The sequence below is a fragment of the Labrus mixtus genome, chromosome 21 (genome assembly GCF_963584025.1).
Source record: "Labrus mixtus chromosome 21, fLabMix1.1, whole genome shotgun sequence".
Classification (NCBI taxonomy): domain Eukaryota; kingdom Metazoa; phylum Chordata; class Actinopteri; order Labriformes; family Labridae; genus Labrus; species Labrus mixtus.
In genome coordinates, this window is record NC_083632.1 from 13,427,433 (window position 1) to 13,452,552 (window position 25,120).

Genomic DNA, 25,120 nt, shown 5'->3' on the forward strand with positions numbered 1-25,120 from the left:
CTCTTCCCACCTGCTGTTTTTTAAATGTAGGTCTAAATGAAGCCCTGTGCATTCAGTTATAAAACACAGGGTTGTGTTATGACTTGACATTGTTGGAAGTGTGACTTATGTGTTGTCTAGATTCTTCTGTGTTTTTTTATGTTCTTGATGAAGTCTTTTTTTTCAGTGAAATGTGTTTATTTGTGAAATAAATGTGATTCTCCGAGATGTGTGGTTGACCTGAATTAGTCTTTTCTTCTTCTAACTCATGTTCAGAGTGTTACAGTTGCAATCAAAATTATTCAACCCCCATTGCAAATTAGGGTTATTGGCAAAATTTACAAACTTTCGGCTCTTTGCAATGAACAAACCAAACAACAACAATTTTAAGAGCTTTAGACAATTATTATTATTATTGGTTTCTCCATATTCAACACAAAGTGCCACTTTTTAAAGAATACTGCAGTGTCAAAATTATCCAACCCCCTGAATAGAATCCCTCATAAAAGCACACATTCGCAAATTGAGTGTTGTTTCAAGCACACCTGATGCAACCAATCAAGGGCTCAATTAGTTCCATCAGGTGTGCTTGAAACACATCAAATACCTGGTCTGACAAGGAGTTTGTTGACAGTGACAATTGGTTGCATGTGAGAAACATGTCTAAATCAAGAGAATTGTCCAAAAAGATAAGAGAAGAAATCATTGTCTGGCACAAACAAGGAAAAGGACACAAAAAGATAGCAAAGGCACTGAATGTTCCTAGAGATACAGTTGGAAGCATAGTTCGCAAGTTTAAAGCTAAAGGAACTGTGGCTACACTACCTGGACGTGGCAGAAAGAGGAAGCTATCAATGGCTGCCACCAGATTCCTGAGAAGGCAAGTGATCAAAAACCCTCGAGTGACTGCAAAAGACCTGCAGCAAGACATGGTGGCAGCAGGCACTGAGGTTTCTGTTTCCACAGTTAGGCGCATACTAAATGCTGAAGGTCTCCATGCCCGAACTCCAAGACGTACACCACTACTGACCCAAAAGCACAAAAAAAGCCAGCTCCGATATGCTAAAAACCATATAAATAAGCCACAGAAGTTTTGGGATTCTATTCTGTGGAGCGATGAAACCAAAGTGGAACTTTTTGGGCATATGGATCAGCGGTATGTCTGGAGAAGGAAGAATGAAGCATACGCTGAGAAGAACACCCTGCCTACAGTGAAGCATGGCGGGGGCTCGGTGATGCTCTGGGGCTGCTTTGCTTCCTCTGGCACTGGCAGCCTTCAGCGAGTAGAGGGAAAGATGGATTCAATAAAATATCATGAAATTCTAGGAGAGAACGTCATGCCATCAGTGAGGAAGTTGAAACTTGGTCGTCGTTGGACCTTCCAACAGGACAATGATCCCAAGCATACCTCAAAGTCCACCAAGGCTTGGTTTCAGAAGAAGTCCTGGAAGATTCTGGATTGGCCATCACAGTCGCCTGACTTGAACCCCATTGAAAATCTCTGGTGGGACATGAAGAAGACAGTTGCAGACCCAAGAATATTAGAGAACTGGAGCAAATCGCCCATGAGGAATGGGCTAAGATTCCTCAGGAACGCTGCCAAAGGCTGGTGTCTGGCTACGCATCACGTTTGCAGCAGGTCATAACAGCAAAAGGGTGCTCTACGAAGTACTAAAGATGCTTGTCATAAAGGGGTTGAATAATTTTGAGACTGCAGCAGGCATTAAAAGTGGCATTTTGTGTTGAACTTAGAGAAACCACTGATATTATTAGTTGTGTTGAGCTATGTAAATTGTGCTTTTTTGATTTGTTCATTGCAAGCAGCTGAAAGTTTGTAAATGTAGCCAATAAACCTAATTTGCAATGGGGTTGAATAATTTTGATTGCAACTGTATGTGTGGAGGGCGGGGGGGGGGGATGTATGAGGTCACTGGGTGTTGAAGGAACAGCCAATGATCCTTAAAGGGGCTTTATGTAACTTTCAAAAAGACTGCGTTTGTAGCGACACCGCATGGCCGTTAGGTGAACTGCACCAGTAACCTGTTGCTCGCTCTCCCTCGCGTGCTCGTCACACGTGCTCGTACGTACACAAACGAGCGTCATCATCGGCCGCGAAACACTGGATATTTACCGGCATAATGTTTACAGAGGAGTACATTTTAAAAATGTAAATAAATTAAAACTATTTACAATACAAAATATCCAATAAGAATTTTAATGAAATATACATTTAAAAATACATAAAATCTACAAGATAATGTGTTTACCATAAAAAAGTACAATATTAAAAGAAAATCGAGTTTGACGATCAAATCAACCAATCAAAGTTAAACTCAAACTCAAAATATTTACATCTCTAGGGTCTAGGCTGCACTTGTGTCTTCACTGTCGTCCGTTTCTCAGCCGTTCTCTTTTTTCAAACACAGCTCTGTTCTCGTCCCTCAGAACGCGCAGGCTTTCCTGAAGAGAGTTGATTGCGACCTCCATCCCGGCTTCGCCTTCGTTGACTTCCCTCTTGGATTTCTCCAGCTCCTCCTCCAGCTGTTTCACTCTCTTCTGACTCTTCGCCGCACATTCCTTCAGTTTGGAAGCAGCGATCTCGTCTTTGAGGAGGATGACGTCTTCAAAATGTTTTTTTTTTCTGCAGTTTAGTAGTTTCTGGTCCGCCTTTTCTTCTTTGAGACTGATCACCTCTTTGCAGCGATCTTCCATGACAGCTAGCCTTGCGGTTCCGTTCTCCTCTAGACCATCCTCACTCTTGAAGCTTTGTGGCTCCTCAGGGTTGCTGCGCCTCTGCTCAATCAGCATTGAATTCTCCTCCCTCAGGCTTTCATTCTCACATTCTAGCTTCTTGATTGTATCCTGAGCTGAGTGATTGTCCATTTTCATAAGATTGCACAATTTCTTCATTTGATAATGGGGCATGCCACAAGCCATAACTTGGCAATTATCTTTCGTTTAGTTCCAATTTTTAAGAAATATATTGTACACTTTGTTTATTTGTTGGTGAAGAAAATGATTTCTTGGTTCCCTTTGTGTTTGTTGCACGTTAGAAGTTATTTTTGGGCTTTTTGCCTTTAATTGAGAGGACCAGAGAGAGAGAGAGAGTGGGGAACGGCTTACAGAGAAGGAGCCACAGGCCGGACTTAAACCCGGGCCACCCCCGCTTGGAGGATTATAGCCTCCTTCATAGGGCACGGCGTAACTGCTAGGCTATCTGCGCCCCGGTCATTTCCTTCTTAAAACTTAATTCTGTAAAATAATTTTCATGCTTGGAAGGTAACAAATTAAAATGCAAAGAGGTTGATTGAATATTAATTTTTATTTATGGGTCAACTAATGTGCCCATAGTCTGAAAAATTATAAATAATTTCTGTTAATGAGTTTCTAATTTTCAAGTTTGCTTTTTCATTTGAAGTCTGATCAACTGTTGCTTCCATGAGCAACAGGCAAGCAAACATCACAATATTTTTATATTGCAAAACCAGATTTAGCTTCCCTTATGAACAGGCTGTGACACAGAGGTTTGCATTTTGATTCTAACATTATAGGTAGAAACTAAGCGGCAAACTCCGGTCTTCAAAAATGAAGTTCAAAATCCTGCAGTTCGTTGAGTGTCCGCTTGAGGCTGGCTACAGGAACACCGGTCACATACACACCACAGCTTTTAAATAATGCATCCGTTTTGATTTCATGAACGATGTGTTATCCATAGTTACTTTGAATCTTGATCCAAAGGCAACTGGACTGGTTGAAGATCTTGAAGACGTTTCACCTCTCCTCCAAAAGGCTTCTTCAGTTCTAAACTATCTGTGGGTGAAACGTCCTCAAGATCTTCAACCAGTCCAGTTTCCTTTGGATCAAGCTTCGAATTTACCATGACCTGGATGACTGACAACCTACACAGATAGCCGCGTAGCTGACATGATTCACAGGTCTGAGTGATGTAACGGTTCATCAAGAGGTTTAAAACCCGCCTCAGCTCCAGCTCTCAGTCTGTCGTTAGGTTGACTGAAGTTAAGCTGAGACAGCATTTCCAGCATGGAGGCTGCTGCTGATGAACCTCCAGAGCCCCCTGCAGGAACAGATGGCTGATGTCACTCAGGCTTCCTCTCAATATTTACACTCTATGGTAGAAACATATATGAACCAAACAGTCTTTAAAAAGAAAAAAAGCACAACAAACTTAAAGAAAACTACTAACTTTATTAAATAAACGGATAAACAGACAATCGTCCAGGCAATTGGAACAGGGTAGGGCTGGTTAAAAATATCGATTCATCAATCAGCTTTGCAGTTATATTTTTCCCCAAATCAATATGAATTCAGGGAAATCCTAGGATCGATTATTTCCGTTGTAATGACGCCCCACTCCAGTGGGGGCGCCGTCCTACTTCTGCATACTGTACTTTCATGTTTTATTCTGTTAATTAAAGACTTATACAACGATTAAATACAGTTTTAAGTTATCTGGGTATTTCTCTCATCTATGCGTAGATATCGATATTAAGAAATATTGAATCCAATCGTGACCCAAAGAATTGAAATTAAATTTATTTGCGAGCTTGTGGACAATACTCAGCTCTAGAACAGGGGTGAAGTGTCTTCAGCTCCGGCAGTCTGGAGCCCTCCATAGAAGATACACAAGGCTTCTATTTTTGCTGAATGCCGGAGCACAGAGCGTCAATTTACTACAGAAAAGATCGAGCGCGACGGGAAGTCAGAATATCATTAAAACATCCGGTTTATGTTCTGAGTAAAACTCTCCATTTAGACGGTTCAGAACAATGACCGTATGTGTGTTTGTTTGTGTGTTTTAAATGGTTTTATACGTTTTGTTTTTTTTACCACATAGATCGTATTATCTCGGGCTGCCGGGAGTGAATCTGTAAAGTCACTCCAGTTGTCCGGCTGTGCTCAGCCTGTAGGTGGTGACGAACGAGGGAGCACGGAGCGGACACGCAATGCACACGTATCTGGTGGAAGTTCTGGGTTAGTTGGTTCTTTACGTGTAAAACCACAAACCATGACAAATAAATCCGATCTTTCATTCATAATAAAAGTTCTGTACAACACTGAGGTATCTTTGATTTACAGTTGGATGAATTAATGGTTACCCACATGGCGTTCTGAACCCCTCAAGAGGGCGCACCAAAGATCTCTGGAGAAGGATTTGTTTCGCACATCTGAACTTAACTCTTACAGGATAGTTTGTACAAAGATCTTTTCATAAGAACTGGTCTGTTCTAAGTTTATACCAGAAAAGAGACATTTAACAACTATCAAAACGTAAGTCCAGTTTTTACAGTATGTATCACTTTTTCTGTGTGGGTCCTTTTCTGAGATTACAGTTCACTTAAAGACACAACTCCAACCTCTTCAAGAACATCATGTAATAAACACAGGACAACATGAGAAGACCTTTATCTGAAGTAATACTTGTGGCCTAATGTATCACTTTTTCTGTGCGGGTCCTGAGGGGCTCTGCGTTTCAGAGATTTCAGTAGGAAGGACTCCAAGTACAAAAAGTTGGTAGTCACTTTGATATAAGTCTCCAACTGTTTCAAGAACATGTTGTCTTCACACACAACAATATGACAAGACTTAAATCTGAGTTAAACACCTACATAGAGCATTTTGAAGATGAACACTGAGACCTCAGAAACAACTAAACAGACTCACCAGCTGTTTTTGGAATTTGCTGCTTTTTGTCATTTTTTCCAGCTGTGAAATTTAAAATAACATTACACAACTTTTAGACCTTTATATAGATTCAAAAATGTATCCATGTTGAGTTATATGTGAAATAACAGCAGCTTAATGTTTATGGCTACATTTTATTGGTTCTGGTCCAACTCAAAAGATAAGCAGCATTTATTTTACGGTAGGTTCTGCTCAAAAAGCTGTTCTTGGAAATTGACCAGAGAAAGATTACTTAACTCCCAAACGTTCTCATTTAGAGTCCTCCTCCTGTTTTCCTCATGTTTAAAGTCAAACAGCACTCTGTGGCCTTTTCGTTTTCTCATCTTTTGCCACCAAATGTAGCCTACTGCTTTGTAAATAAATATGTTTTTGGTTACCGATACCATCTGGATTTTTATGTCGCTTCACTTTTCCCCAATGAGCCGTGGTTGAACACTAAAAGGCCTTTCAGATAGGACGCAGTGGGAGTTGTGTGCCGCTGTCAAGCTCGTTTATTGTCTACGTGTTGTGCCACACACAGCGTAGCCGTTCATGCGCAAAGTTAAAAACATTTTACCAATTGGAGGGAATATCAGGTTAACGCATACGGTGTCCCACTTTCCTGAGCTCTAGTCCCTACCGGGACATCGGAGAGAATAGTTTGAAAAGACATGACCAACAGTTTGGGCGTATTAGCTGTTTTAAAAGCAGCAGCAGAAATGTGTCATACTTGTGTAGTGGCTGCAGCTCCTGGACGAGCCTGAACACACACCCTCTCCTTCTGTGCTGCTCGTCTCCTCCTCCTCAGCAGTAGAAAGATCAGAGCTTTCTACTTTCTACTTACACACGTTCAAAAAGTAGCTTTTTTTAACCACTATTGTTTCGGTCACCTAGCAACGGGTGATGTTGCTTTTTGGTCGTGTGCCCTCCCCTTCTGCTCTGCGGCGAGCGCAGCACACATCGTGTCCTATCTGAAAGGCCCTCAAAAGACATTTTGTGAAGATGGACATGAAGTCCTTACAGTAATATAAAACTAAGAACTGAGGTTTGGGACAAAGCTGAAAACTTCTCTCAGTGTGTCTCTGCATTTGAAACACTAACGTTGACTTGTGATCAAAGCTGCAGCTGCACTCTGGGCACTGACGGTTTCTCATCTGCATGTTTCCTCATGTGAACGCTCAGGTTTCCTTTCTGTACGAAGGACTTGTGACACGTAGGGCACTGATAGGGTCTCTCTCCTGTGTGTATCCTCGTGTGATTGGCCAGGTCTGACTTTTGACAGAACTTCCTGCCGCACAACTGGCACTGATACGCTTTGTCGTGTGTGTGGATCTTAAAGTGTCTTAATAATGTTTTGTTGAGGGAGAAACTTTTGGAGCAGCACGGACACTTGTGGGGTTTCTGCGCTCGTCCTGCTTCAAACTGAACGACGAGCTCTGTGGATTTTTCGGACGCTCTTTTTTCTACAATGTTTTTTAAGTTGAAATGTTTCGGCTCGTTCTCTCCTTGATTCACTGAAAGGAGAAGAGAATCACCCGTGGCGCCGTCTGACACTCCACACTCAGTGGGTTCAGTTTTAATGTGAGTCACTGGATCAGCAGCTGTAGAGTCTTTATCGATGTCAGTGACGGTCTGGATTTGGTAAAGACACAGCGGCTGCAGAGACTCCTGATCAAACTCACTTTTATCATAAGGAGTGATATTAAGAGGAGCTGTGTTGATGTCAGATTCACTGAGACACTGATTTAGTTTCTCCTCTGCGTGTTCCTCTCTGTGAGCGAGCAGTCGGTCCATCTGCTCTCGGTACATCTCAGGATTGTCACCTTGGTGTGTCCTCGTGTGAACGATGAATTCAGATTTGCAAAAGAAGTAGCAGGGGCAGAATTGGCACTGGTATGAGGAGTATCTGTCCTCCGGATGCTTTTTGAAGTGACGCACCATCGTCCTTTTGGAAGCAAACCCACTGAAGCAAACAGGACATTTGAACGGTTTCGTCATTTTGAGAGTATCAAAATGTGTGTCCATGTCACACTCCTGCTTAACGCCGTCATCTGCAACATCCATCAGGATGTCATGGTCACGCCGATCGTCATTTTCACTGGCAGGAGAGGAGTGTGGATGGTTGTCGCTCAGGTTGGGATGGTCTCCTGTTGATTCTGGGCCGTTTTCTGGATTAAAGCACACACTGATCTCTATGCTGGCAGGCTGCTGCTGCTGCTGACCAGCCTGCAGCTTCACATCTGTGGCACACATCTGGAGAGAGCCTGAAGAAGAGGAGAGGGCAACATTTATTCAGCACACTTTTTTTTATGAAAGAAAGTAGAAAATCTGATGTCTAAAATTTAACTGAAATCAAGGCAGGGCGATCAATTGAATTAATCGATTAATACAAATTCAAAGATTTTAAAAATGTAAAAGTGATTTTCAATATATAACCTTAGGAGTTATTGTATAAAGCAGAGTTTTACAAAGTGGGGGTCCCAACCCCTGGGGGCCATCAGAAGGTGCTAGGGTGCTATTTTTTGTTCTTACTTATTTCCATTAATTGCTTGAAGAATGTGTTCAGAGTGTTTAAGTGTTTCGTGTTAAGGCCTTTGCACACTGAGTCCACTGCGTTATTTTTCTATAATTATGAAAATTCACAGTCAGGGTTCTCATCACACAGAGTGATCAAGCAGTGAAGATGAGTGGTTAGTGGTTCTTTCACTCCTTGAAAAAAAAAACAACAGGGTCCGTCCACATATAAAGACATAAGCGAGAGTTTGAGGTTTTCCTGTTGATAAAGAGCTGCAGTATTATCTCCATCGATCCCAGGTGTATTTCATGATGTCAGTGGTCCGGAGTATAATGTTCTCTATACTGGAACCACACATTAGAACACAAAAAAAAAGACGGACAAAAGTTTTGGAGTCAGTGTGCAAACGTGATTGACAACACATGAGATCATATTCCTTTTCTAACGTGCATCAATTTCAGACGAAAAAAACAGACTCAGTGTGCAATGGCTTTTGGTACGGTGGCTGGAAAGTGCAAAACAAAATTACAAAGTGGGAAACACGTTTACAAAATGTGAGACAAATTTACATTTTGTAAAAAAAAAAAAATGTTTACAAAAAAAAAAAAAAAATTCACAAGAATCTACAAGTGTTTTGAAACAATTGTATAAATCCCCAAACATATTTACAAACGACAGAACGGAAAGAGAATGTACCAAATGCAGGAAGTGACCCGGAAGTGATCGATTGAAGGGTCTTTTTGTTTGTTTTGGCGGAAAGACTTGGCCATTAAGTATTTACTGTTAATGTGTATGTGTATATATGTGTGTGTGTGTGTGTGTGTGTGTGTGTGTGTGTGTGTGTGTGATCACATATTAGCCAGGTCTCAGATTGTGAACTTGTGATAAACTGACCTTCACTATGTGCCTTGGAGACATCCATCAGTCTGCGGTCTCTGTCCACCACCCACTTGGAACACGACATCTCCTCTTCATACTCGATGATTGTTCTCTCCACGATCTTGAAGATCTCTTGGGCAGCCGCAGACAAACGCTCGCTGACCAGAGCTCTCAGCAGATCCATCTTGGCTGTCCTCATCATAGCTCCACAACACAGCTCAGAATCAGAGGATGTGACTGATGCCTCCACGTCACTCCTGATATTTCCACAGTTCCTTTTTGAACTTTTTGTGACCTCAGATCCCGCCGTGCCCTGGCCGGCATGTCTGCAAACACACCGTCATGTTGTAGAGCTGGCAGGAGAAGATTTCTGACTCAGTCACAAGAACCAGGAGGATGAAATGGAGATCTGAATAAGATAAGAACAACTATTAATATTTGGCTTGCTTTCTTCCTGTTCTTTCAGATCAAAACACATTTGCTAAAACTCAGCTAATTTTAAACATTTTTTATGCAGGAAAAGCAGTTCTTTTAAGATGAGTTGCTTTAAATGATTTTGATGAGTAACTTATTGACTAAATATTTATTGACATTAATTTCGATAAATACGCTTCAAAGTATCTTGTTCTACATTAAATCATCAATGGGATTTAAGAACTCTCATTTTTGGACCCAGACAAATGAAACAACATTTGAGGACAGAACTTTCTGAAACTGTTCAGGCTAAATAAAGATATAACTACACGCATGTACTCAAAAGAAGTGCTGAACAGTGACACAGTCAATTTACTTGCTTACTGTACTTAAGTACATTTTGAGTATCTTTTCTTGAGTATTATTTTTTGCAGGAAACATATCACTTTTACTCTTCTTCACTTGAAAGACAAATATCTTACTTTTGACAATGTTCTTGTTAACCGCTACTTTTTTTTTTTTAAGTCGGCTGATGAATTTTCTTGATTTAAATCTGATCTTGACACTGTGTTTGTGTATTTCTGTGTGGTTTGTCTAAGTGGTGTTGCTGTACTTGTATGTCGTGCGTCTTAATGGCTGAACGTAAAGCAGACGGCACTCAGAGCAGGCGGTTCATTTAGTGGAATAGACAAGTTGTCACAGGGGCGCTTTTCTTTTTACATGTGTTAGTTTATGTGAGGCGCGCTAACAACGCTGCTAGGGTTGTAGTTCTCAAATTGGTCTTGATCTAAGACTGGTCTTGAGACCAACATTTTTTAAGGTCTTGTCTCGGTCTCAGACTGGGCGGGCTCTGGATTTTAAATCAAGACTGGTCAAGGCCACCACTGAAATGCTATTTTTCCAAGTCATTACTGTGAGGAAAACGCTCCTTTCTAAAAGAAGGAATAACTTCAACTCATTTGTAGTTTGTTTTTTTATCCCCCGTTGACGTTCTAAGTGAGTGACACGACTGCTAAACACAAGGTGATGATTTCTGATTGATATATATGGTCTTGTTCTTGTCTCGGCCTCGAACCCTAAATGTCTTGGTCTTGTCTCAGTCTGGATCACTCTGGTCTTGGGATCACTCTGGTCTCTGGATCACTCTGGTCTTGGTCTTGGTTAGTGCAGTCTTGCCTACAACACTAACTTCTGCAGTGAAAGTGAAAATACAGCGGTACAGAGAACTATAGGAGGTTTCACCAATGGAAAGCCTCTCTGCTACTAAAAGGGGAACAACACGTTTGTTTTTCATTTGGCAACCAGTCTTAGTTCATTAATGACATATTTACTAAAGAGGGATGGATTACCTTTTAGTGTGAATCCCATCTTCATAAAACAGATTTCATTAAATAATTATTCCCTTCTCCTGTTTGTTTGTTTGTTTTATGAAACCTTTTCCACCCCCCTTCTTCTTCTTTCTTTTACGAAAAACAAAATGTGGACCAGAATAATGTTGATCTCTTTTTAATGTGTGTTACAGAGTCTTTGTGTAGGTGATGTCCTGTCATTATCGTTTTGCTTTGTCTTGTTTATTTTGTGTTGTTGTTGTTGTTGTTGTTGTTGTTGTTGTGCACTTTGAAAATGAATTATATACATAAATAAACGAAAGAAGAGGAACTTTGAACCTTTATAAAAGTTGTGGAGTACTAAAGTCAGTACTTCTCTTGTCAGATATAAAGTAAAGCTAACTGGTTAGGTTAAACATCGTCATGTTGGTATGTATTAGATAACAACAAAAGGATATTAGAGTTTTAAACTTACCTTTGATTCAGTGTAGCTCTTAAATATGTTAGCTTAGCAGGGCTAGCTAGCTTAATGCAGCAGCTGTATGAAAAACAAACTGCGAACAAAAAGAACAAACAAACGCTGTGAACTATTTTTTATCTTTCGGAGGTGAAGCCGGTGGTTTAAACATTAAAAGCTTCACAGCTAACAGGATACATTTCCGTTCAATCACGTCCAGGGTCCAGAAAACATTAAAATAATGCTAAAAATATAGCTGTTGACCAGCGTCTTCTTCTACGGCTGTTATTCAATGTTCCGAAAACGTTACCGCCTCCTGCTGTTCAACCTGAGTAAGTACAGCTCCGCGTGCTGAGCCCACGACAACATACATCACAGTTATACTCTAAATCAGGGATGGGCAACTTCGTTCACAGCAAGGGCCACATTCAATTAATTCTCACTGCCAGAGGGCCAAATTGTAGTTTAGAAAAACGACTACAGTCAATTAGGTCTCAAATTTAACTCAACATATACCAGTGATCAAATATTATTATGGACATATTTCTGGTTTTCATGATTTCATGGCAGATTTAGTCATGTTTTCTTCATGTTTCCAATTAATTGATATGTAAAAATTGACCTGAGGGCCACGTTGAGGGTTGATGGGGGCCGCATGTGGACCCCGGGCCGCCAGTTGCCCACCGCTGCTCTAAATTGAACTGTAGGATGACACACAACACTTTAATAAATTAAACATGTTTTATATTTATTATATTAAAGAGCATTATTTGCGTCAAATAAACATATGTATTTTGTTGTAGTGTTTCCCTTTATAGTTAAAAAAAAGTGTACACTTATTTGTAAAGTTTATATGTCCTGTGTACTTGTGATGACAGTTTATTTATTTTTCTGCTCTCTTATCTTTATATTGCGCTTCTATTTTTATGCTGTGGAGATGACTTTAGTAGAAATGCAACCAAAAAAAAAAAAAAAATCCTCCAATGTACCTGTCCTCTCCTGCACCTGTGCAAATGGCAATACAATGTAATCCAATCTAATCTAATAGCCTACCATGTCATTGTGACCTTTTTTAGATTTTTTATGATTTTTAACCAAGAAATCAAGGTGATAATATTTTATGACAAAATATCCAAAAGGAAAAAAAAAAACAGAACAAAGAAACTGATTGTTTTGGTAGGTTTTGCCTTCAATATTATTATAATATGATCTGATTATATCGCCTAACTGAATTTAAGGTAAATGTAAAATGGACTTGAGCTTGTATAGTGCTTTGAGTAGTCAGAAAACTGCATGTCACACCTACCCATTCACACATGTACTGATGGCAGAGGCTGCTATGTGTCAATCATTATCAACTAATCCATTCATGCACATTTATTTCTTCTTCTTCTTCTTCTTCTTCTTCTTCTTCTTCTTCTTCTTCTTCTTCTTCTTGTAACAGAAATTGTTAGAGCACTTGGGAACTTCTGTGGCAGTCAGCAGAATGAAAATAAATTTGAGCTCTTTGTTTTACTTGTCGCGATTGAGAGAGGTGAAAATTAACTCTAAATGCTGGAGCTGCATTGCACAGACCATATCTTTTCATAATGAATGAGTTGCTCTTTTGATTCAGAAGGTATAAAATGTTTTCTGTAATCAGTTTGGTTGCTCTAGTTGCATGAACGAGTGTTGTACAGCAGGCGGTGCTGTTCACCTTTCATAGTTTCTGTCCCGAGCACTATTTTCACACCCTATCTCGAGCACACCTCAGCAGTTAGATAGCAGAAAAAATATGTAACGCAAACTTTTAAATCTTTTCAGGGCTCTAGTGTTCAGCATCATAAACAACATGGTAGACAATCCATGCCCTCTTCAGGCAGACTCAGAAGCCTCAAAAGCCACGGCCCTCGCACAACCACCATTGGTCCAAAAGCGGACCTCGGCTCATGCTTTGAGTGTGGGCTAGTGCATGTATGGGTTAGAGAGCGAGCAGGGAGACAGGGAGGCATGATTGGTTCATCAGATTGGTACCTCGTGGCAGACATTGGTCAAAGTTTTTACAGACTTACAAACTGCTACAGATGACGGATTCTCTTTGTTTTCTTTTTCAGAGCACATGAGTTATTAATGTCTGTCAGGACCTAAAGACAATTTCAACAAAAATCTAAAAAAGTGCACCTGGAGAAAATTACCAACCCTGACTTTAATGTGATAAAATTGGTTAGTTTTCCATTCACTTATTTATTCACTTGTGCCTTTAAGCTGGACCGCTTCATTTCAACAAAGATCTCTGTTTAAAAGTATATTACCTATTTTTTAAAGTCCTGCACAGCTTTTATACGCACGTAGCTTCAGATATATTTAATTCACAATGTATAAATGTTTAAATCTAATTATTATTGACTGTGGTGCTGCACAGGACTGCCGTTTTCTTGTGTTCATGCTTATAATCACAATAACGTGTCGTCAAGTCCAAAATGAAAAGAAGACATAGTAGTATCATAATTATAGAATTCATTATATAACTCTGATGTATAGTGTCCAGCCACTTGCCTGCAGGCAGTGAAGTGTCGTTCAAACTGGAGCAGTAAGAGCGATTGTTGAGTGTGGAGCAGTGTTGGGACGCTGAGGCGGTACAACCTGACCGTTCCTGTTGTTGTGGGAGTTTCCAGCTATACAGCTCAGGGGAAGCACCACAGGATGTCCTTTTCCTCATTCCTCAAGGATGGAATGACTCCGGGTGTGTGTGTGTGTGTGTGTGTGTGTGTGTGTGTGTGTGTGTGTGTGTGTGTGTGTGTGTGTGATTGTGTTTTTCTTTTGTGTTACTATTGAATAACAAGGTTTGTGTAAATGTCTAATGTGTAAATATTCTGTGATTTCTGTCACTTGTGTTTGTTCATGCATTAATAATGCATCAGATCATGAAACCAACAACTTATTGCTTTAAAACATCAGATTTTTCTTTTTTTTGTACAGATTTTCTTTTATTTTGGCTATCACACTGTAAGTAATTATAATATGTTAATCATTAAAAGTTTGATTAGCTAGTGTGATTGATGTTTGTCTTGTTTTCTGTTGGGGTGTCAGTATCATCTCCCTCTGTAGGGACTTGAGTTGGGAACTGGAGGATCGCTGTCACAAGTCTCATTCCGGACCGAGTCTTGAAGTCGGGCTGGTTGCTGGAGAGCTGCGAGTTCACTTCCTAAGAACGGCGGAGGTGCCCTGGAGCAAGGCACCGTACTCCAAACTGCTTGGGCACTCTTTTAACCCTTCACCCCCTAACTCTGACATCTCTCTGTTAGTGCATGTCCATTCGATGCTGTTTGTGCACGTGTGTATTTCAGCGTGTAGCGTGTCTCAACAACAGATTGAAAGACGTCTCATCTTGTAGGTTTATGCAGTTTTGAAACCCCCCCCAACGATGCCAGTCACCATATTGAAAATGCAGTCTCAACCATACTTTAGTCAACCGAGTAAGAGACAGAGAGGTGGAGCTGAGGCGGGTCTTAAGCTTCCTGACAAACAGCTACAATGTGCCCACCTGTCAGTTAGATCAGTCTGATCTTATTCTGCATAACCCTTACACAAAAATCAAACCCAATATGCCAGTTCAGACCAAATTCCTTTTTTGTACCAGGCTGCAAACATGTTTATTTCCACAAAGGTTGCCATTTTAACACGGGTGTGTATGTGACCTTGAGGACTTTTACAGCACGCTTCAAGTGGGCACTCAAGGAACTGCAGTTTTTTTTGCACTTCTACATTGGCTTCATGTTTTGACACCAGAGGTTGCTATCTGATAGAAATATAACAGCACATATCCGCCCTGTCGCCCAGTCATGGTCATTACAAGCCCTTTTTTTTAAATATCGGGGTCCCAGTCTGTGAATTTACGGGGAAGTAACCCCTCCCCCAGGTGGGTGACACTCCCACAGCTAGTTGTTTGTTCTGCCCTCTGAGTCTGCCTTCTCACTGTATACAATAGGGCATGGAGCGAGAAAGCCCGAGACACCCAAGCCCTTCCAGAGAGGGGGCGTGGTCAGACACAGCTCATTTGCATTTAAAGGTACAGACACAGAAACAGCCTGTTCTGAGCAGGGCTGAAATAGAGGGGTTTATAGGCATGATCAAATATAGGATCAGAGTGGATTTAGAAGTAGAAACTTCACACACATGTTTTGGGGAGCTCTGAGTCTTATTTACACATGTTGAAAAAAGACCTTTAATTTTGTCTGTTCTTGCTCCCAAATCTTCAATTTGTATTCCCTCGCCTCGTCAGGGTGGGACCTGCACTTCATGTCAATAAATGTTTTATTTCTTATATATTTGTATACAGGAATGACTACTTTATATATCCCTGCTCCATTAATAGTTTAACAACACAGAACATCAATGGAAGTGTATGAAGCTTATAGTGAAGCACTGTGGAGGAATGAGTGCGACAGCTGCTGGGGGAATCCTACTACACCGTCAGGACACATGGTACACACATACACACACACAGACACACACACACACTCAATCCCTCTGATTCCTCCCCCCTCCCCTCTGCATGTCTCTCACTAATGCCGTGTACAGTGAGGGAGGGAAAAAGCAGGAAGGTTTTAAAAGGAAGGTGGAGGAGGGGGAGCAGCTGAGAGGAGAGCAAGCGAGAGCAGGAGGAAAAGGAGAGGCAGAGAGTGTGTGTGTGTGTGTGTGTGTGTGAGCCCAGATTACAACCGACGAGATCCTGAAGCAGGGAGGACAGACGCGTGGAGGACGGGAGTAAAGGGGGTACAAGCTCCCTCAGACATATTCAGAGGAGAGGAGGCAGGCAGTATCCAGGGAAAGAGGGGAAGAATAAGAAGAGGAGGAGCACGTTATTTCCAAGAGCGAGAGCTTCGGAGGACGGTGCTGTCACAGAAGAGGAGGAGGAGGAGGAGGTGTGTGTGAAGTGAACTTCCCCCATCAGCAGAACCCAAACATCGTCTACTGAGAAACAACCTGAGGTTTCACAAGCCATGCTGAGGACCAGGATCCAGCTGAAGTCCTGCTGAAGACCATGGCCCAGGTGAGGAGACACCAACACACACACACACACACACACACACACACACACACACACACACATGCAAGAATGAGGGTGTATTTGAAAGCATGCACAAGCTTGAAAGATAGTTACTTTAAATGCATGACACCTTTTGGGACCAAAGATTTTCTCTTTCCTCCCTTTGTCTCCTTTCTTTTAACGCCGCATGAATTATGTTGATTTATTTTTTTAAGTGTGTGATTGAGTGTAAACACCAAGACAAGTTTTGTGACTTACTCGACTTAAATTCTGAAAAACTGAAAAGGGAGTGCAGTAACAGCAGACAGCAAAATTGTTATTATACCAGCAAAGATGTTCCCACGTCAGACCTGTTTAGCTTTTGTCTTAACGTCTGTAAATATGCATCATGTAGGAGTGATGTGCTTTCAATTTGATTTGTCATTCTTATTTGGGACTGTAATCCATGCTGAAAGACGAGTACTTACATTTTAGATATTACATCATTGCTCAGAAATTATGTAACAAAACATACATGGATGCACTGCTGGATTACCAGTTTGGTGAAATGTGCAAAAGCTCCCAGGATGAAGGTTCCCTCAGGGGCACCGAACCCAGAGGCCGGTCTGTGTGGCACTTTCTTTGATTAATATTTCATGATGAATTTCAAAAGCACAACAAACGCTGTATGAAAAGAGCCTTAAAGCGTGCTAAAACGTGTCACAATTCAATACTCGTGGAAATCAAACCATATTGAAATATTAATGCAAATAGAAGCATCTCAAATTAAGACGTGTCTAGTTCTTTCTTACCAAACATTAGACGCAAACTTTTGCACACTGAAACATCTCCAGTGTATAAGTGATATTTAGACAATGTCACCTCCTCTGCTCTCTGTCAGCTTGTAAGAGACATAAACTTAGATTTAACATCTTTATTTGACGCCAAAAGGACTTCAAAAATGTCAGTATTTCCCACCCAGTGAATTCGAATGGACTTCGACTGCTCTGTGTCTTTCACCTGCCGCAGAATGACTGAAGATCTGTCGATTGTTTTTGTTCAAAACACTGGGGTATTCAAAGATTTATTAGCCTAGAGATAGGACAGTGGATACAGTCAAGAATCAGGGCGAGAGAGAGAGAGAGAGGGGAATGTCATGCGGGAAAGGAGCCACATTCGAACCTGGGCTGCAGCCTCTGCACAGGGGGCACACATACCAACCACTAGGCCACAAACGCCTCAAATACACTGTGTTTTAATGAGTGTTGAAGTATCGCAAATCTTGACAACATTATTACACTGTGAAATGTTTTTAATTTTTGTTTAAAACAAAAACAATATCCCTGTTTCAAAACCTCTACAACAAAACTAGAAGTTCTGAAGTATTAAAGAGGACATATTATCCCCCTTCTCCACCTTTTCAAACAGTCCCCTGTGGTCTAAATGAAACATCTGTGTTGTGCTTTGGTCAAAATATAACATGAATCACGCTCCAGAGGAGGTTTGTGACCCTGTATAAACCAGCTCTCTCAGAATGCTCAGTTTTGGTGTGTGTGTCTACCAGAATTTTCCCGGTAGACATCACTCCTTCGCTAGTGAGAACAAAAATGATGAACTTGTGAGAAAGTCTTGCTCTAGGCTGGGGGTGGAGTCCATGGGTGGAGATACCAGGGGAGGGGAGGTTTTTTTTTGTTTACCGAAATCCCACTGTGACATCACGGAGCAATGGAACATTTTTCTCTGTGTTGTAAGACTTATGCAGACCACAAACAAAGGACTGGATGGGTTTATTTAAAAAAAAATGGGTCGGTAGACACTCAGGCTACCCAAATATATGTTCAAAAACACTGTGATCGTGGATTTTTCATAATATGTCCCCTTCAAAGTTGCAGCCGTTGGATTACCAGAACGTTATAATTGTATTCTGGCAATTAAGAACAGTGCTTTCTCTCTCTCTCTCTCTCTCTCTCTCTCTCTCTCTCTCTCTCTCTCTCTCTCTCTCTCTCTCTCTCTTTCTCTCTCTGTTCTCGTTTCAGCTTTTTGTAAAAAAAAAAATCTTATTCGTTATCAATCATAAAAATAACAGAGATTTACATGGAAGCAAAAAGTATCCAAGTATTGAAGTAAAAAAAAAAATAAACTAAATTTAAAATGATTGCTAAGATGATGTTGTTATTATAAAATATATTATTTAATCTTGAACATGGCCACTTGACAGGGTTTTCACCACACATTGTCATTTAAGCTGCCGGTCAATCAGGAAGTGGTGACATGACAAGAGATTGTCATATTTTCTGTATTAACATTAACCTTGAACAAAGCAGTAAAACACCAGCTTCCCACACTGAGGGTGAACGAGGGGTTATGGCTTATTTTTGCACCATGCAGGGACCCCCTGGGGGTAAATCCAGCCTGGCTTGGGACTAAAATGTTCCAACTTTAAGCTCCTGAGAGAACTGATTTTTTTTTATTGAGTCCTGCTTTGTTTCTAAAGAGGCCCTCATCCTTGCTGATCCCGACAGTTTGATTGGTTACTCCCTGTGTTGGGAGAATCTAGTTTCCACACCTGAGACAAACATTTCATATAGGCAATAAAGACGAATCAATAGTCATGTTTCCACCCAAAACAAAAGGTACATTTAGTCCCAGGAAAAACTTCATACAGTGTACAGTACAACAGCAGAAACACCTTAAAATGTCCTAATGTTTCCCGGGGGAGCTGCATGTGTGACAGCTGAATTTTCACACCCAACTTTACCCCAACATTCCTGCCAAACCCGATAACATTTCTGCGTGAAGTTGGGGTGCAAGCAGGTGGGATTGGTGATGTTTATATCATGAAACCAGTGCAATCATCTTCTCCAATCTTAGGCTGATACTGAGAGTTCTTTCAATAACACGTAGCATTGATTTTAGGAAAAAAAACTGTCACTACACTCTGCCATCTTGGATATCTTTTTTTTTTTTTTTTTTACATTTCACTGCGTCCTGAATGTTGGGCCAAAATTAAATACTGCAGACCAATCAGAAATGTTGGTCACTGCAGACCACACCCCCAAAAGTTCCTTTTAGCCCTATTCAGAGTGGCGTTTCAGGTGTGTGACGTTTTGCCTTCAATCTGAATGTTGAAGGTGTAATGGAGGGAAGACGTGATCCCCTGTACTGTCTTCAGAATTAGTAACAGAGGCGTTACAGAGGCGAGACATGAATCAGCAGAGCCAGCAGGGGAGCGCAGCGCTGTGTGTTTGTCCATGGCTGACTTTGTGTGTATGTGGAGCTCCGGCTGTGTCGTGCCTCCGCATCGCTGAAACGCAATACGACCTGTGTTAAAACGATACAAGTCCCGTTATTTTAATGATCGATGGTATCAAAAAGTACAGAAGCTTTAAAAAACAAAACATAAAATCTTCAGTAATTTATTAACCAAAAGGTGGCACGAGCGAAAGAGAGAGAGCACATTCACATGTCTGGATATAATGACGTTTCTCAAGTCCTTATTGTGTCACTAAGATGTTATATATCTCTTACAAACAGACAGATAGCAAAGAAGGCGATGTAGGAAATGCTCAAATACGTTGGCAATGTTTCTTTGGACATTAAAAGCAGGAAATTACCCAACTCTTGGTGCCATGGACTTATATTTGTGTCGCCTTGATATTTATATAATTTGATTTTTACTATGACATCAAAGTTTAATATTCTGGTTTTGTAACAACACTTCTCTCCAAAGGTTGAGAACTGGAACATTTCAAACCAAACCATTTTGTTTAGTTTTAAACAGGGAGTTGTTGTTAAAAATACACACACAAAGTTTGGGTTGAAAAGGAAAAAGAGCTTCTCAGACGGATAAACATTTATTATGAAGAGAATAAAACGTGTTATTGTGGCTGTCAGTGTAGGAGCGGAGCACCAAGCGCAACAAAAGCCAGTGAAATAAGGGGTGGAGTATTTTGGGCTTGTCTCTGTGAGGGAGAGGGCATCTCTCTCAGAGAAAGGAAGGCTCTGTATTTTTAGCCGAGTGATGCAGTTTATTCAGTGTGTGTTATTTCTGCATGTGTGTTGGTTAAGGCAGAGTGTGTAGTCGTTCGTAGATGGTGACAGACAGACAGAGGGAACAAGAGAGCATTGGGGGTCTTTATGTGAATATAGAGCGCAGTGTTTCCTTTAAGGCAGCTCTTTGAGTGTGTGTGACTCGTTCTGCCCCGCAGGATAATGGAGAAACTATGTAGTCAGTGTGAAAGGTGCATTGTGTTTTTGGAAGTTGTGCGTTTGTGTGTGTGTGTGTGTGTGTGTGTGTGTGTGTGTGTGTGTGTGTGTGTGTGTGTGTGTGTGTGTGTGTGTGTGTGTGTGTGTGTGTGGGGTAATGTCAGGATATCCTGCTCTTGCTCTTGTGGACAGACAAACACATTTACTGGAACAAATAGGAGACAGACTGAAGAACTTTCCAACAAATGTGTCAAACTAAATGAATAGACCAACTAGACTTTAATACCACAATAAGATAAGACTTTAATTGTACTACAGTGTAAACCATGTTTGGCACTTTTGGCTTTTAAAATATTCATCACTGGGGGAGACGTTTAAGGAAGCCATGCAGTGATGCATTTATTTCACTCCGTTTTTCTGCAATTATTTGTTTTGTTGTGAGCTTAACTTACTAAAGATCAGAAAAGGAGATTGAACTTCATAATCCCGAGAGAAAAAGCTCATGTAAAATGAGTATCAAATATCAGAGAAATACAAAAAACATTAAGTATGATAAAGTATTAAGTAGATCATTTTAAACCTCACAAAAAATGTGCCTAAAGCAGGATAAATAGAGGTACAATAAGTATGACAGTAATGGTATTATTCACAGAAATATTGACAATTTAGGCACAAACTTATCAGACACAGATTTATCTTGTTTTTCTGTGATGACGAGCTGATTTCAGCCTTTTTCTCCCAGAAAAACTAGCGTTGTTATCCTGAGAAAACAAGATAAATGAGTTAAGATCTCAAGAAAAGAACTGAGAATCACTTGTTGTCACAGGACAACAGAGTCACATAAAATGATGGATGAATGTCCTCCGTAGACTTTAACATAATCATAACGTTTAATGACATATACATTGACCAGAGGTGGTTTCAAAATACATAGACAAAATTTGATATACATTAAATTTGAGTAATTTGTGTTTGGGCATGATCACACAGAGATGCGTTGCTAGAAAAATGTTGTCAGCAAAACCGTTGTCTTCCTCTGGTATAGTGCACTTGCCAAGCCCTAGATGGGCTCAGACCTGGCACTGCCACTTATATGAGTTAAGGCCCTTATAGGGGTAGAACATTGTTTAAAAGGAAGGTTACTTGTTTGTCTTGCAAGAGTGAGAAAATATGTCTTTGTGTTAATAGGAATTCGGCTGATTTTCCACCTCAAAGTTTGTTTAAAGCTGTTGTGATTTACTCCTGCATGTCAACTAGAAGCTGTGAATGTAAAACTTTATTGGATCGTCGTCATCGTTATAGAGCTGCTTTGGTTGGGGGGGGGGGGGGGGTTGGAGATGGTGAGAGAAGCTGCAAAGACGGCAAAGAGAGAGAGAGAGAGAGAGACATCCTTCCTCCCTTACCATAATCCTTGGGGGCAAATAAGCATGATCAAAGTACATCCTCCAAGTGTTTGTTTTTGTCACTGACAGGCTCACATTGTTATTCAAAGTGTCTGATTCAAGATGCTTTCTTTGAACACAGAAATGTTACATCCACTCTACCAGACTCCATTGATAAAAGTATAATCTATACTGAACACAGGAGTTGCTAGTCTACCTCCGACATCTGGTTGGATTGTGTGTGTGTGTGTGTGTGTGTGTGTGTGTGTGTGTGTGGGGGGGGGGGGGGGGGTCTCGGGGAGGCAAGACATGACCTAAAAAGAACCATGCAGAAGATACGGATGAAACAATTGAGTCTGATACTATGAGGAAATTGTATGCCTTTTATATCCAAGTATATTAGTGCGAGGTGCAGTTCGATACATTCAGGATATCAACAAAAGAGAGGTAAACAAATCTAGTGAACAGAACACAATGAAGCATTTTCATTACCTGCACAGAGATAGCACTGGTTGCGTGCATAAGGTCTATGGCCGCGCACTGATCGCAGGATATAAATGTCATCAGCCTCTCCCACTACCACTCTCGCGGTGAATTTTCCTGAATATTTCCTGCTGTGTTTTCCCATCGGCTCACAAGACTTCACGCAGAAATCTTACTAGGGGGCTGTTAGGAACAATACCGGCTAAAATCGGAAAAATTACGAAGATTTTCAGTTCATCCTAAAAAAATTCAGGAAGATTTCAGGAGTTTTGTGCATGTGTGAAAGTGCCATCTATACTGGAGGGAGTCTGCCTTTGCCTCCTGCAGCCATTATAATGACTTCTACTAATAATACTGCAGCTTTTAGTAAACCTTTCCTTACACATGTGGAAGCCACATAGGTTAGAAATACTGAAATTACCCCAAAAGATGGAATAGATATTCAATGACCTCTCTGTGTTTAATTAAGTGCTACAGTTTTAAGGATTGCTCTGGAAGATGAAGAGCCATTGATCCAAAACTCATCAGTATCAGTTTTCTGATATTCATACAAACTGCATGTAGAAAGGCAGGAAATGATCATACCTGCTTTATAAATCTGATAAAGCCTTATCATTTAACTTCCCATGCTTTATGTGAAACACTGGAAAAGGCTTTGGTGAGGTCCGGTCAACATACATGAACTTCAGTGTGTGACTCACTGAACTGACTCACACTGAGCTGACATGTCCTCTGTACCGAGTCCGGCTCAGCAGCGCGGCTGTCTGAAGCCTCCAGGCGTCTCCCAGGACTTCTCCTTTTTATGTTCTCTCAATTACGCTGTGGCCAGTGGCCAGTGTGTGTCCAGTGTGTGTCCAGTGTGTGCCCAGTGTGTGCCCAGTGTGTGCCCAGTGTGTGCTCAGTGTGTGCCCAGTGTGTGTCCAGTGTGTGTCCAGTGTGTGCCCAGTGTGGGTCCAGTGTGTGTGTCCAGTTTGTGCCCAGTGTGTGTCCAGTGTGTGTCCAGTTTGTGCCCAGTGTGTGTCCAGTGTGTGTGTCCAGTGTGTGTGTCCAGTGTGTGTGTCCAGTGTGTGTCCTTACATGTGGATTACACTCAGAGCAGCGGCCTTACAGACTCATCCAGCCAGAGGGACGGGCAGAGAGACAAAGGAAACAAAGACGACAAAAAGGAAGCTGGACAGAGGGGAGTTTGTGTTTGGAAATACTTTTGTTGAGTTGAAATTGCAGTGGGCTGTTTGGACTGTTGATTTTGTATGAATTCATAGCTTTCAGTCACGTGACTGAGACAGAGGCTTGGAGGGCAAAAAGAGGAGTAGCCCTGAAGACTCTGTGGAGCTGCAGCCAGCACATCTTATTCATTATTTCTCTTTATATGACGCATGTTAACATCACCTGACAACCACAGAAAAACAGATTTTCATGAACTATTCAGACCAAATGCGATCATGTTATTTATGCTGTCAAAATGGACATTTTAATATGGGTGTGTATGTGACTTCAAATGCTTTTACACCAAGCCTCAAGTGGACACTTGATGAACTGCAATTTTATTTGCACTCCAGTGGATCCATTCTTCAACACCATATGGTTGCTTTTGGTCAATGTCAAAGCAGGATCCTTCGATGTTGAAAAAAAAAACTGCAGTTCCTCAAAGGAGCATGTCACGCTGCGAAGCCAAGGAATAGCTAGCCCTTCAACTATATACTAGTGCAACTCCTCCACAGCGGCGTGACAAAGCTCTGCCGTCATCAGAACAGAGTTTCAGAAACACACACTCTGCTCAGCTGCTCCCATCTCGCCTCTGTTACTACCTCTGAAGATGTTAGAGAGTGGGGATAACTTCATCCCCCCATTACGTCTCTGTGACTGTGAGATTGAAGGTGAAACGTCACAGAGGCGTAAATATCAAGCCTGGAAACGACAGTCTGAACAGCAAATATAAACACGTTTACAGCCTGGTTCAGAACTGTGTTTGCTCTCATATAGCTCATAACTTAACTGGTGGAAACCTTCTTTGGGAGGGGAGTTTTTTTTAAAGTTGTTTTGGTGATATTTCTGCAATTTGTCTTGAGTTCATTTTCATAATTAGGGGCATGGTATTGTTGACAGACTGACAGATGAGTACATGTAGCTGTTTGCCATGAGGCTTCAAGTCCCGCCTAACCTCCATCTCTTTGGCTGTTGCTAGATAGATTGAAAATTAAGATAGTCAACATTTCCTATAGGGCGTCTGACTTACTTTGGCTTCACAATGTGACTTCAGGAACCTATCAAATGCATTTGATTTTTTTTTATTCACATCCTTACTGAATTTGCAGTCCATTTCCATCAGCTGATTTGGGGCAATCTTATTGTTTATGTCCTTGTCAGCCACCATAGGTTTCTAAGAATAGAAAGACAAGTCTAGCGATGTTTGCCCAATAGGTTTAAGATCTCAACAAACATTTTTAGCGTATCCTGTCAGACGGCTACAGACACTGTGCAAAGGGAGCCTAACTAAAGATGATGAAACAGATCTGTGGGTGACTTAAAAACATTTGAAAGGCGTGCAGGATTTGTGAATTGTCATTATAATTTGTCAGCGACCCCCTCCACGCTCCCCTTCCTCCCCCATCCCCCCTCCCCTCTCCTCTGCTGCGTGCTGATAACAGTCAGCTCGCTGCTGGGATGTCGATTACAGGATGTAAGAATAGTACACAATGCTTTTGTGTCTCACTTCATCATTTCTCCGGAGAGTGTTTGTGCTTCTGCAGTTTGAACTCGATAACAAACTCGATCACATTCAGATCA

At 41.1% G+C, this 25,120-nt stretch overlaps 2 protein-coding genes across 4 annotated transcripts in view; one reads left to right on the forward strand and one right to left on the reverse strand.

The window, feature by feature from the left end:
- Window positions 1-4,165: 4,165 nt before the first annotated feature.
- On the reverse strand, window positions 4,166-11,524 carry LOC132955387 (zinc finger protein 182-like). 3 transcript variants are annotated; one of them, XM_061028235.1, is made up of 3 exons: window positions 11,273-11,524; window positions 9,071-9,381; window positions 4,166-7,925 (listed from the first exon to the last, which is right to left on the reverse strand). In XM_061028235.1, exons 2-3 carry the CDS (start codon window positions 9,255-9,257, stop codon window positions 6,775-6,777), a joined length of 1,338 nt encoding a protein of 445 aa, XP_060884218.1. In that variant the 5' UTR covers window positions 9,258-9,381; window positions 11,273-11,524; the 3' UTR covers window positions 4,166-6,774. The 3 variants fall into 3 exon arrangements, with proteins under 3 accessions (XP_060884218.1, XP_060884217.1, XP_060884216.1); XM_061028234.1 differs by having other exon boundaries at window positions 9,071-9,408; XM_061028233.1 differs by having other exon boundaries at window positions 9,071-9,464.
- Window positions 11,525-15,888: 4,364 nt separating this feature from the next.
- The window catches only part of LOC132955346 (rho GTPase-activating protein 23-like), a 73,939-nt gene continuing 64,707 nt past the window's right edge, over window positions 15,889-25,120 (forward strand). Inside the window, exon 1 of the mRNA XM_061028169.1 lies at window positions 15,889-16,286. Within this exon, the coding sequence (XP_060884152.1) occupies window positions 16,278-16,286 (9 nt within the window). The 5' untranslated portion in view covers window positions 15,889-16,277. The remainder of the gene's footprint in view (window positions 16,287-25,120) is intronic.

What these genes read in the sequence shown, in the direction of transcription:
- LOC132955387 (XM_061028235.1), bottom strand. Translation starts at nt 9,257, where the DNA reads ATGATGAGGACAGCCAAGATGGATCTGCTGAGAGCTCTGGTCAGCGAG. An exon ending in CTCCAAGGCACATAGTGAAG is followed by an intron (nt 7,926 to 9,070) that starts GTCAGTTTATCA and finishes CCTCTTCTTCAG; the next exon opens with GCTCTCTCCAGATGTGTGCC.